This window comes from Megalobrama amblycephala, linkage group LG4, assembly GCF_018812025.1.
Source record: "Megalobrama amblycephala isolate DHTTF-2021 linkage group LG4, ASM1881202v1, whole genome shotgun sequence".
In the NCBI taxonomy this organism is placed as follows: domain Eukaryota; kingdom Metazoa; phylum Chordata; class Actinopteri; order Cypriniformes; family Xenocyprididae; genus Megalobrama; species Megalobrama amblycephala.
The window spans coordinates 18,997,116-19,009,252 of NC_063047.1; the positions used below are offsets into that span (position 1 = coordinate 18,997,116).

General features: G+C 38.3%; 1 protein-coding gene across 2 annotated transcripts in view; it reads right to left on the reverse strand.

The window, feature by feature from the left end:
- Positions 1-1,784: 1,784 nt before the first annotated feature.
- Positions 1,785-12,137, reverse strand: part of LOC125266932 (cystatin-B-like) — a 54,624-nt gene continuing 44,271 nt past the window's right edge. Inside the window, exons 1-3 of one of the 2 annotated variants that reach the window (XM_048188069.1) lie at positions 2,794-2,954; positions 2,427-2,528; positions 1,785-2,043 (exon numbers count right to left, since the gene is read on the reverse strand). In XM_048188069.1, coding sequence (XP_048044026.1) covers positions 1,909-2,043; positions 2,427-2,528; positions 2,794-2,871 — 315 coding nt within the window. In that variant the 5' untranslated portion in view covers positions 2,872-2,954 and the 3' untranslated portion in view covers positions 1,785-1,908. Of the gene's footprint in view, positions 2,044-2,426; positions 2,529-2,793; positions 2,955-12,137 lie in introns of those variants that run through there. The other variant, XM_048188068.1, reaches the window with a different exon arrangement.

Sequence of the window (12,137 nt, forward strand, 5' to 3'; positions counted from 1 at the left end):
CACCACTGTATAATATAATATTCAGTTTTGTAATACATTTTTTGAGCTGTTTTATCTGATTGATTTCAGGCATTTTAGATAAATAAGGACACAACAGAGCAAACAATAAGTGAATAACCTATGCCACTTTATAGGCTAATACAGTTTTGATGTCTTCGGATGTTTTATTTCATTTGTGAGGTGGCTTTAACTTGAATAGTTTGATTAGTTTTACAGGTTACTACTGCAGTGTGTCAACAACAATAATACCTCAAATAAACCTCTACGAATGTATCTGTGGCCTAATAAAATATAATCTGGTAAGAGTATTCTGTGTCATTGCTAATTTCTTGGTTATTTTGTTTAACTGTATTTCCCAGCCTCCACAGCCCCATCAGTAAGGCTCAAGTTTCCTTTATCAACACCAAACCTCCTTTTCCTGTTTTCTTATGTAGAATTATCATTAAATTTTTAAGAGCTTGTGTTTTTTAAAGCTTTAAGAAAGCAACATCAAAATCTTTCCACACCTGTGTAAGGCTGGAAGCTTACGCTGCTATTTTGAACCAATAATCGGAAACAAAAAGCAGTTGGAAGGATGACGTGCATAATTCAGTTATTTATCTGACTCCAATATAATTAATCTGACTCCATTAAAGTTGTTATTTTTTACCTCTTATTCATTAAAGGTAAAAGTCTTCCTTAGAACTGATAGGAAAACATAGGATTTAACCTGAACGTTTAGATAACGAAAGTTACAATCAATTTAGCTTTCAACATTATCAGTTACAAAAGGAAAGATTCTCAAAACCTTTAAAGCAGGCAAAGTTATTTATTAAGTTACATGTTTAAATATACAGACAGCAGAATGGAACAACATACTGTATAGAAAACTTAGTTGTAACGAATAATGCACTGCTGTGCAGAAGAGGCCTTAAAAGCCTTTCTTGTATTAAGAGGTTACGCATCGGTGTGCGGGAGTGGCAGGGTTAAAGCCCTTCTCCCCGAACATCAGTTACCTTTCCTTCTTATACCCTGAGCAAAGCGTTGTTATACATGAGTGGAATACCAACACCAAAACCAACTGACAGGAAACCAAAGATATGGCAAATGGGTGTTGATCAAGAGGGGGAGAAGTACATTAGCATATTCTCCTCAATGCATGTTTAAGCAATACCTAGATTGTATATTAGGATACTTTAATGTCTCCATTAAGTACACTACCATTCAGTTCAGTTTATAAGCTGTCAGATGAGACCAAACGTGACACAGTTAGTTAGAAAACACTAGTAGATAAATAGCATGTAGTTGAAAGCATATATGTCATGTGAAGCAAATGGTACAGATGAGGTGTGTTGAGGTGTAAACGACTCTGTCTCTCCAGACAGAACCATCCGTGCCTGGAGTGTCCCAACAGTCCTCAATCAGCATATTGATGAATCCCTCGCACTAGATGGGCATTAGCATACTGTGATGATATAGGCCACATTTTATTCACATGTTTACCTTTTAAAGGGATTTCTGAAGTACTAGGGCAGTAAAGAGTTCTACCCATATTTGCTCAGCCCTACACCTGTTTGGCAATCACATATGTTTTCCCTTTAAAAAAGACATGCAGACAGTCAATTAAATCTTAAAATTAGAAAAATGAATGTCATTTTACATTATTTTATGTTACTTTTTGTTTTTAAAGATTTGGAATGAGGATTTTTAAAAATGTTTTTTATGTTTATTATTTCAGTATAAAACTATTTTAGTCAAGTGAAGTGAATTTGGTGTTGTTCACATAAACACTCTGACACAGGCACTGAGGGTTTGAATATTGAGTTTAATATTGAGGAATGAAACAGTTTTCAATAGTTCCTCTATACAGTATGGCAGATGATTGTGTGTGTCTGTTATTAGAGAAGACAGACTGTTTTCTGCATGTGGTTAGTCATCAAATGGGATCAGAGGTTCACTGGCGGTTTTAGGGTGCTGGACTCCAGTCACAGTCAATTTCCCTCCATCGCAGGGGAGAGCTTGAGTTATCATCGCATGAACGCACTTATCCACTCCAATGTACACCTGAGAGAGAGAGAGAGAGAGAGAGAAATCTCTTCATATATAATACTCACATTGATAGCGAACTAAACGCATTAATTTTTTCATGACAGCAACCAAATTTCTGCGAGTTCTGCTACAGTGACCGTTGCTGACTAGATTTGTGTGTCCAGCAGCTCTACAGAGTTGAGAAAAGTTTTCTCTTAGCTAAAAATGCAGAGAAACTTTATACAGTGACATGATCCATTTTACCTTTCTGAGAGGACGGAAAAATGACTGGACACACCACTCTCATTTAGGACACACTTCGTTTGCTTGTTGATATTAGAAACACACAAATTGTGCCTTGAAAGAGTTTCAGTGATGTCCAAAATCCATAAAGAACAAAAAACAAAACACTCACTTACCTTCACCAGATGGTTTTTTCCAGCCACAATCTGAGTCCCAAAGCTTAAAGGAATGTAAATCTCAAAAGTGGCTCTAGCCTTCTTCTCTATGTCTGACTTCACCTGAATAAACAAATGCACATTTTATATTCATCTATATTATTATTATTTGAATAAGATTGAATTTATTAGTTGCTATAGAGAGTCACATCTATCATTCAGATATCAGAAAACTTATGTAAAAAGTATTGTGACATTAAGTCAAAAGTAAAAGAGTTCTTTTAAAAATGACAACAAATAATTTCCCAAAATATTTGACAGCACCAAGATTATTTTACTGTTTTAATAAAAACTGCATTTACTACATTTGTGATTTTCTGTCTCCTACCTTGAGGCAGATGTCCTCCATCTCTGGAGTGACAACCTTCTCTGAGGTCCATGCTCCAACACCACACTCTGTAGTCATTGTGCTGGTGATCAAAGCTGGTAATGAAATAAAATGTATTAGGCAGTCTGTCTCACAGATTGATTCTGTTCAACTATTTATGCTCCCAAAATCACATGACATGAGTCATCATTTTAATTCTATGTGATCACATCAAAGGGCTGAATGAATAGGTGGAGTTTCACTTTAAGGCTGTTGTGTAATATTCAGTTCCAGTGGGTTTGAATATTCATGATATTTCCCTTGTTGTGGGCGTGTCAAGGCGCGAGCAAATGGAGCTGAAAATATTAGGGTGCACTACTATGAAAATCACTCTGCTTCAGTGAGACATCAATAAGAAAAAGTATAATTTCATAGATATCGTCAATAATAGTAGTTTAAATTAAAATATGTGTAAATTTAATAGATGACTTAGATTATTTATCAAAATCTTGTAATTTAAATGTAATGTAATATTTATTAATTAAAAATGGTTGCTGCTCCAATTTAAAGGTGCTCTAAGCGATGTCACGCGTTTTTAGGCCAAAACATTTTTTGTCACATAGAGCAAATATCTCCTCACTATCCGCTAGCTGCCTGTCATCTGAACACACTGTAAAAAAACACGGTCTCTGCAGTCGCCACAAGCTCCGAAAACGGCAATAAAAACAAACTGGTGTAGCCTGGACCACGAATCATAATAAACATGCTCCAGCCAATAACCAACAAGAATGATTTTAAATGCGCGTTCATGACTGTTTCAGGAAGCAGGGGAGGGGGGGGGGAGGAGGAGGGAGGGTCTAGCTAGCCTCTGTTTTGTTTGACAACACTTCGAACGTCAACAGGAAGTTACTCCACCCAGGATCACTTAGAGCACCTTTAATCTCAGTGTGCTCCCTTTAAGCTCATCCACATTAAACGTCTATGTAAATACTTCATAAACAGACTTTAAATATGAACTGATAGTTGTCACTTTAAGTTAATCTTTATAAAATAATTAATTACTTATTTTCACAGCCTTAAAGGGTTAGTTCACCCAAAAATAAAAATTACCCCATTTAAAGGATTAGTCCACTTTTAAATAAACTTTTCCTGATAATTTACTCACCCCCATGTCATCCAAGATGTTCATGTCTTTCTTTCTTCAGTCGAAAAGAAATTAAGGTTTTTGATGAAAACATTCCAGGATTTTTCTCCATATAGTGGACTTCAATGGGCACCAAACATTTGAAGGTCAAAATTAATTTCACTGCAGCTTCAAATTGTTCTACACGATCCCAGATGAGAAATAAGTGTCTTATCTAGTGAAACCATCTCTCATTTTCTGAAAAAAATTGAAAATTATATTTTTGCTATTGTCCTTGCTTGCTTACCTAGTCTGTTGATTCAGCTGTGCACAGATCCAGACATTCTGCCCTTGTCTAATGCCTTTCATAATGTTGGGAACATGGGCTGGCATATGCAAATATTGGGGGCGTACATATTAATGATCCCGGCTGTTACGTAACAGTCGGTGTTATGTTGAGATTCGCCTGTTCTTCGGAGGTCTTTTAAACAAATGAGATTTATATAAGAAGGAGGAAACAATGGAGTTTGAGACTCACTGTATGTCTTTTCCATGTACTGAACTCTTGTTATTTAACTATGCCGAGGTAAATTCAATTTTTGAATCTAGGGCACCTTTAAGCATTTACCTTATCTGAGAGAAATGTAGCAGCGCATTGATCTGACAGTCTCTTCATAGGAAGATAACAAACGGCTTTCGCCAATTGATGACACACGACGATTCTCTGCTGTTATTTTGGTGGTTTGCTTCACGATGTGAGTACAGGACTCTTTTACTTCACTGCCCCTTGTTGGAAGACATTATTTTTATTGTTTCGTCTCCTTCTTCTTGAATCTCGCGCCACCTTTTTTTATTGTTTCATAAGCTCCATGTTTCATTTCCATAAATATTCATGCTTAATTCCTCAAGGCAACTATGTAGCATACCACATTTAAAAGCAGCTAAAGGCTTGATGGGATTATTTGTGGTTGTTTTTGTACAAGTTGTCCTAAAATTGTACAAGGTGTGGCAAATGCTTTCATGTCAAGATGTTAAAAACAGGTTTACTGGATTGTCAGCTGACTGGAATGCTTTTGGTTGTCATGACAGTGACGTAGTTTAGACCAGAACGGTATCAGACTCGCCTCTAATACTAGGGGCTGAGGTGGGTCAGATCCGGCGTATTTTAGGTCTTCTTTAATGCGGCATTGCGTCTTTACACTGAATTCTGAGCAGGTACAGACCCGCTTCAGAACAGAAATAAATCGGCTGTGTAAAGATGCCTTAAAATGTCCCTCAACTGTCAGCATCTGGCACAAGCACTGGTTCCAGGTTTCAGTTGGCAATTACAGCTTTTATTAGTTCAATAAATCAAGGACATTAATGAATACTTTCTATTTTAACATGATAAGACCAACACTTGGTTAACTACATCATCATTTTTGTTTTATATTTTTTCCCCCTTGTTTTGTTTTTTAGGAATGGCACTCACAGAGACACAAAATACACATTGACAGAATAATTACAGACTTAGATTGATTTGATATTGATCAAATTCCTTGCTTAGCTTTGTAAACAATCAAGAACTTTTGTGAAACTGAAATAACGTAAAACTGTGACTAAAAACTGACAAACACTAAGTGGAGATACTGAGACCACCAGGGTAAGAGATGAAGTTACATATCAACCCCTGAAAAACATTTTAAATGGACAATGACTTACGAAGTGTAGTTGACACGTGGACTTTTTAAACCTTTTTTAATTTCCATTTTGCCTTCAATTTTATTCTTAAATAATGGTACAATGTGACAAATGGATTTTGCGAATGCTAGCAAAATACACAGGAGAAAAAAAAAAAAGAAAAAAAAAAAGGAATTTACATGCTCAAGTTCTAAGTAAATTACAAGGAAGTAATGCCAAACTTTTTTTTTTTTTTTTTTAATTCATTTATGGGAACTATCTCCACCCCAATGATGCAGTTTAGCTTCAGAGCCCTATATATAAACATCTGTACAGTGTTACAATTCTGTAATTGTATGTCTAAAACATACTGCTGCAATTTGAACCAATAATCTGAGAAGAGAAAAAAAAAAAAAAAAAAAAAAAAAAAAAAGAGTCAAGTTTTTTTAATGTAGGCTATTTATCTAACTCTATTAAAGACTACTGGCAAGGACGCACTATAAAAACACAAGGACTGCAAGTTAATTTAAGTGTTACGGTACACAGGAGGCAGACACAGATGTAAACAGGTATAGGTAGTTTATTGACCACAGTAGAGCATAGGATATCAAACAGGTGAGTAGAATGGATGCAGATGATGTTCAGATGATAATAGGGAATAGTTACTGTCCTTTTCGTTGCAGGTTGATATACGCTGGAGCTTGGAGATCGCTGGAGACACTTGGAGCTGACTTGAGCACAGAGGACGAGGCACACAGAGGGAAGGAGACACGCTGGAGACACGCTGGAGACACGCTGGAGACACGCTGGAGACACGCTGGAGACACGCTGGAGACACGCTGGAGACACGCTGGAGACACGCTGGAGACACGCTGGAGACACGCTGGAGACACGCTGGAGACACGCTGGAGACACGCTGGAGACACGCTGGAGACACGCTGGAGACACGCTGGAGACACGCTGGAGACAGGTGAGTATACGAAGAGGAGTCATTACAGGAAGTATATGCGAACAAGACCGGACATGGAGTGCTGTGTGTGTGTGCTCTATATAGTGCTGTTGATGAGTGAGGTGATGAGGTGCAGGTGGCGGTGATCAGTACTCTGGAGACAGTGTGCGCTGTGATTGGTGGATGTTGGAACCTGACGTGTCTGTGACAATAAGACAGAACACATTGGGTTGTTTATTTAACCCAGCATAATGGGTTGATTCATTTTTACTATAATATAGCTTCTTTTTCTTCTTCTTTTTTACTTTATACACAAATTAATGTTTACAGATTAACTTAAATCCTCTAAACATTTTTAACATACTCCACACAACCACTGGCTTGCATGATAATTCCTTTATTTTCAATCGTATTTTACAGTATAGCATATTTTAAGTATAGCATTACATTACAGCTCGTTTAACAAAAAAACTAAACAAAACAACAACAACAACAAAAAAAACTTAAAGAGTAGAGGACTAGACGACCTTTGAAACTAAGCTTTAAAGTCCCCCTGAAATCAAAATTTACATTTTTTAGCTTTTAGTATGAATATGTTAGCCTTAAGGTTATGAATAAGCTGGTGTGTTCCAAAACAATGACAAAATTCACATTTAGGAGATATAAGCATTGAAATCTCACAGTCTCTCACTTCCGCTAAAATACATTTACATTTAGTCATTTAGCAGATGCTTTTCTCCAAAGCGACTTACAAATGAGAATAGTAGAATCAATCAAATCAACATGAGAACAACAGTATGTAAGTGCTGTGTGAAGTCACAGTTACGTCAGTAAAGTGCTCGTAAGCAAGGAATTTTTTTTTTAATAAATACACAAATAGATGGAAGAAGAATAGAAATCAAGGTAAGTGCTACTATTACTGGGTCAAGTGCTGACGAAAAAGATACGTCTTTAGCACTTTTTTGAAAATGGCTAAAGACTCTAACAAACTTGGTCCATCTAATCTAAAGGCCTTTGTGATGTTAAAATTGCAAAGATCTTGACTCTTTGCCAAAGGGCGCGTCCGGGGTGGCCTGATGAAATCTGATGTTTCGCCATGAAAGAGGAAGCTGTTGTAACTCAGGTATACAATGTCCAAACTGCCCCAAACTTCACATGTTTGATGAGAGTCCTGGCCTGAAGACATCTACATGGCAATATTCAGTTAGTCATAGCGCCACCTGCTGGCAACAGGAAATAACGTTTTACACTTAGATTATCTCCTCATAGAGATTTAACCAGATCAAAATCATATTTAGTAAGTCTAATCTAAAGGCCTTTGTGATGTTAAATTGCAAATATCTTGAGTTTTCGTTGAAAGGTGTGTCCGTGGTGGCCTGATAAAATCTGATGTTTCGCCATGAAAGAGGAAGCTGTTGTAACTCAGGCATACAGTGTCCAAACTGCCCCAAACTTCACATGTTTGATGAGAGTCCTGGCCTGAAGACATCTACATGGCAATATTCAGTTAGGCAAGGCAAGGCAATTTTATTTGTATAGCACATTTCATACACAATGGTAATTCAAAGTGCTTTACATAAAGAAGAAGAATAAAAATAGAACATAAGGAATAGAAATAACAGTAAAAACAGAGAATTTTGCTATCTGGATGGATGAGCTAGGAAGTCTCAGGGAGTTTTTTTGTTGTTGTTGTTGTTGTTGTTGTTGTCCATCAGAGTGGATCTAAACGGATCTATCCATCAGAGCAGATCTGAATGGATCTTCCTCACATGACAGAACTGCTACCTGTTAAGGCACTTCAAACTGATACACAAAGTTTCAATCTCCCCTTTTGCCAAGACACCTCAAACTGCACCACACAGCCCTAATCCCACTTCCGGAGATATCTTACCTATGCAACGCAATTCAAATTTCCCCTTTGGAAAGTGTCCTGACTGTAATCCAGAGATATTCTTAACCATGCACCACAGCTCAAATTTCCCCATGGTTTGTACCAAATTTAACCTAATCACAAATGCTTTCTTCCTAATCTCCCAGCTCTTTCAACCAGACAGCAATATTTAAAATGCATTAAAAGTCAGAAAACAAGATGATACTTAAAGATATAAAATACATTAAAAATGAAATAATAACAGGAAAAGGAATTTAAAAGAATAAAAAGATAATACGTATAAAATAAAATGCAAACAGTTCGGACATAGCACAGTGCTCAATCAGCAAATGCATAGGTAAAAAGATGTGTTTTGAGTCTGGATTTGAATGTGGCTACTGTTGGAGCACACCTGATCTCTTCTGGGAGCTGGTTCCAGCTGCGGCTGGCATAACAGCTAAAAGCAGACTCTCCTTGCTTTGAGTGAACCCTTGGTATTTCTAAATGACTTGATCCTGATGATCTGAGTGATCTGTTAGGTTTATATTCTATGAGCATATCTGCAATGTATTGAGGTCCTAGACCATTGAGTGATTTATAAACAAGTAACAGTACTTTAAAATCAATTCTAAATGCAACTGGAAGCCAGTGCAAGGACCTGAGGACTGGTGTGATGTGTTCATGTTTTCTGGTTCTGCTCAGAATCCTGGCAGCAGCATTCTGTACGAGCTGCAGCTGTCTTATGGTCTTTTTGGGAAGACCAGTGAGGAGCCCATTACAATAATCCACCCTGCTGGTGATGAAAGCATGAACAAGTTTCTCTAAGTCTTGACTGGAGACAAAGCATCTAATTCTTGCAATATTTTTGAGATGATAATATGCTGATTTAGTTACTGTCTTTACATGGCTACTGAAACTCAGGTCTGACTCCAAAATCACACCAAGATTCCTGACTTGATTTTTAATTGTTTGACCCCTAGAGTGAAGGTATGTGTTCACTTTGAGAACTTCATCTTCATCAGTGGCAGCATATATAGGTTGAACAGGAGGGGTGCGAGTATTGAACCTTGAGGGACTCCGCATGTCATGGATGTCCACTCAGACTTATGGTCACCGATACTCACATAATAACCTATTTTCTAAGTATATCTAAGTATGACCTGAACCATTTAAGGACCATCCCAGAAAGCCCAACCCAGTTTTCCAGCCTGTCAGGAAGAATGTTGTGATCGACAGTGTCAAACGCAGCACTGAGATCGAGAAGAACCAGCACTGATAATTTACCTGAATCTGTGTTTAGGCGAATATCATTTATTATCTTTATGAGTGCTGTCTCTGTGCTGTGATGCGGTCGGAAACCAGATTGAAAGTTGTCAAAATATCCATTCAAGCTTAAGAACTCGTTCAGCTGATTGAAAACAACTTTTTCAATGATCTTGCCTATGAAAGGAAGATTTGAGATTGGTCTGTAGTTGCTCAATATGGTGTTATCCAGACTGCTCTTTTTCAGGAGGGGCTTAACAACTGCAGTTTTCAGGGATTTTGGAAAAGTCCTAGAGAGAAGTGAGGCGTTTACCACTTCTAGGAGATCTGCTTCTAAACAGTTAAACACGCTTTTGAAAAAAGATGTGGGAAGTGTGTCAAGGGCGCAGGTTGATGTTTTAAGGTGCTGTACTGTTTCTTCCAAAATTTTACCATCAATTGCTTCGAAAACAGACATAATAGCTACTTTCTGAGGTTGTGATCTGATCTGTTTTACCCCGGTGCAGCTCAAGGATGTGCTGATCGCCTTTCTGATATTATTAATTTTCTCAGAGAAGAAGGAAGCAAACTCACAGCATTTGCTGTCTGAGAGCATTTCACTGGGGATCTGACTTGGGGGGTTTGTTAGTCTCTCTACAGTAGCAAAAAGATTGCGGGTGTTGTTTAAGTTTCTGTTTATAATATTTGAGAAGAAGGTCTGTCTAGCTTTGCCTAGTTCCACATTGAAAGCATGAAGAATATCTTTATAGATGTGATAATGGATTTTGAGTTTTGTCTTTCGCCACATGCGCTCAGCTTTTCTGCATTGTCTTTTCATATTTTGCACTGCTGTTGAGTTTCTCCACGGTGCTTTTTGTCTGCCACTTTTCTTCCTGACTTTCACAGGAGCAATGTTATCAATAACATTCTGTACTTTTGAGTTAAAAGAATCAAGGAGAAAATCAACAGAGTCTGCAGATATGCTTGGTGTTAAAGATATAGCCTTCATAAACAGTGCACTAGTATTCTCATTTAAGCATCGCTTTTTGACCGAGACCGAGATCTAGCTTCAACAGTTGGAGAGATCAATATATCAAAGAAAATACAGAGATGATCAGATAGCGCTACATCCTTAATGACAATGGATGAAATGTTTAGACCCTTACTAATAATTAAATCTAGAGTGTGTCCACGATTGTGTGTAGGTCCATGTACATGCTGAGTCAGATCAAAAGTATTCAAAACTGTTAGTATTTCTTTTGACATATTGGATTCTGCATTTTCTATGTGGATGTTAAAGTCCCCAGTAATAGCAAAACTCAGAGGAAATTGCTGATAACAGTTCTGTAAAGTCCTCCACAAAGGCTGGAGAGTATTTTGGAGGCCTGTAGATAACTATAAGTAGAATGCGAGGAGCACCTTTTAACACAATACCCAAGTATTCGAAAGACAAGTAATCACCAAATGACACTTTCTTGCATTGATAGACATCTTTAAATAGAGCAGCAACACCTCCACCTCTCCTAACAGCTCTGCAGACACTCATAAAAGTAAAGTTAGGAGGGGCTGTTTCATTCAGGATTGTTGAACTGCAACTGTCTTCAAGCCATGTTTCATTTAGAAGAATAAAATCTAGGTTGTTTGTGGTTATTAAGTCATTGACTAGAAGTGATTTATTTTTAAGTGAGCGGATGTTTAAAAGTGCTAACTTAACAGTCTTACTTTCTGTCTCTACAGTAATCTTAGTTTGACGTGTAATAGGCAGCAGATTAAATGGGTTTGCCAAATGGTTTGAGAAGGCCTTAGGCTTTCTATAATGTAATAAAACAGAAATAGAGAAAACTACAGGCACACTGGGTTCCCGCTTGTTCTGTAAACTTTTGATAAAGTCACTGTTATCATAGCGGGGACCCGACACACATCACTGAGAGCTGTTATCGGTTGTTTTTGGTTCACCTAGAACAGACGGAGGAGGTTGAGGGCCCTGGCGTTGTGGCAGGGCCGAAGAGCCCTCGCAGGAGGAGGAGGAGGGCGAGCTGGGCCCACAGGCTTTGGTGGTTTCGGGGCTTGACGCTTTTTTGTTGATATCTGGGGGCTCGCAGCAAAAGAGTGGGAGAGTTTGGTTCCAGCATACACCAGTTCCTCCATTTTCTCTGAGAAGCACAGAAGAGGGGATGCTGGAGAGAGGGATAACGTGTCCGGTGAGAGGGGCTGTTGCTCTGGTGTTACCGGAGGCTGTAATATGTTGTCCTGGTTTCCCTGGCTGTTTTCCCGAAAGTCGTCCTTGGGTGCTGAATCTTGGAGCAGTTCTAACACGTCACTGTCTCTCTGTGAGCTCTGTGGGCAGGGCTCAGTCAGGATTGTGTCCGTGAGCAGTGGTTGTTGTGGCTGCGTGGTGTTATCATTGACCTTGTGGGATGTGTCAACCGCATGTCCATTCAGGTGTTGAAATGAAGTCCTGTGGTCAATTGTACTCTGTCCAGGTGTGTTTGCGCCATTCAGATTGGCACACACTGCTGAAG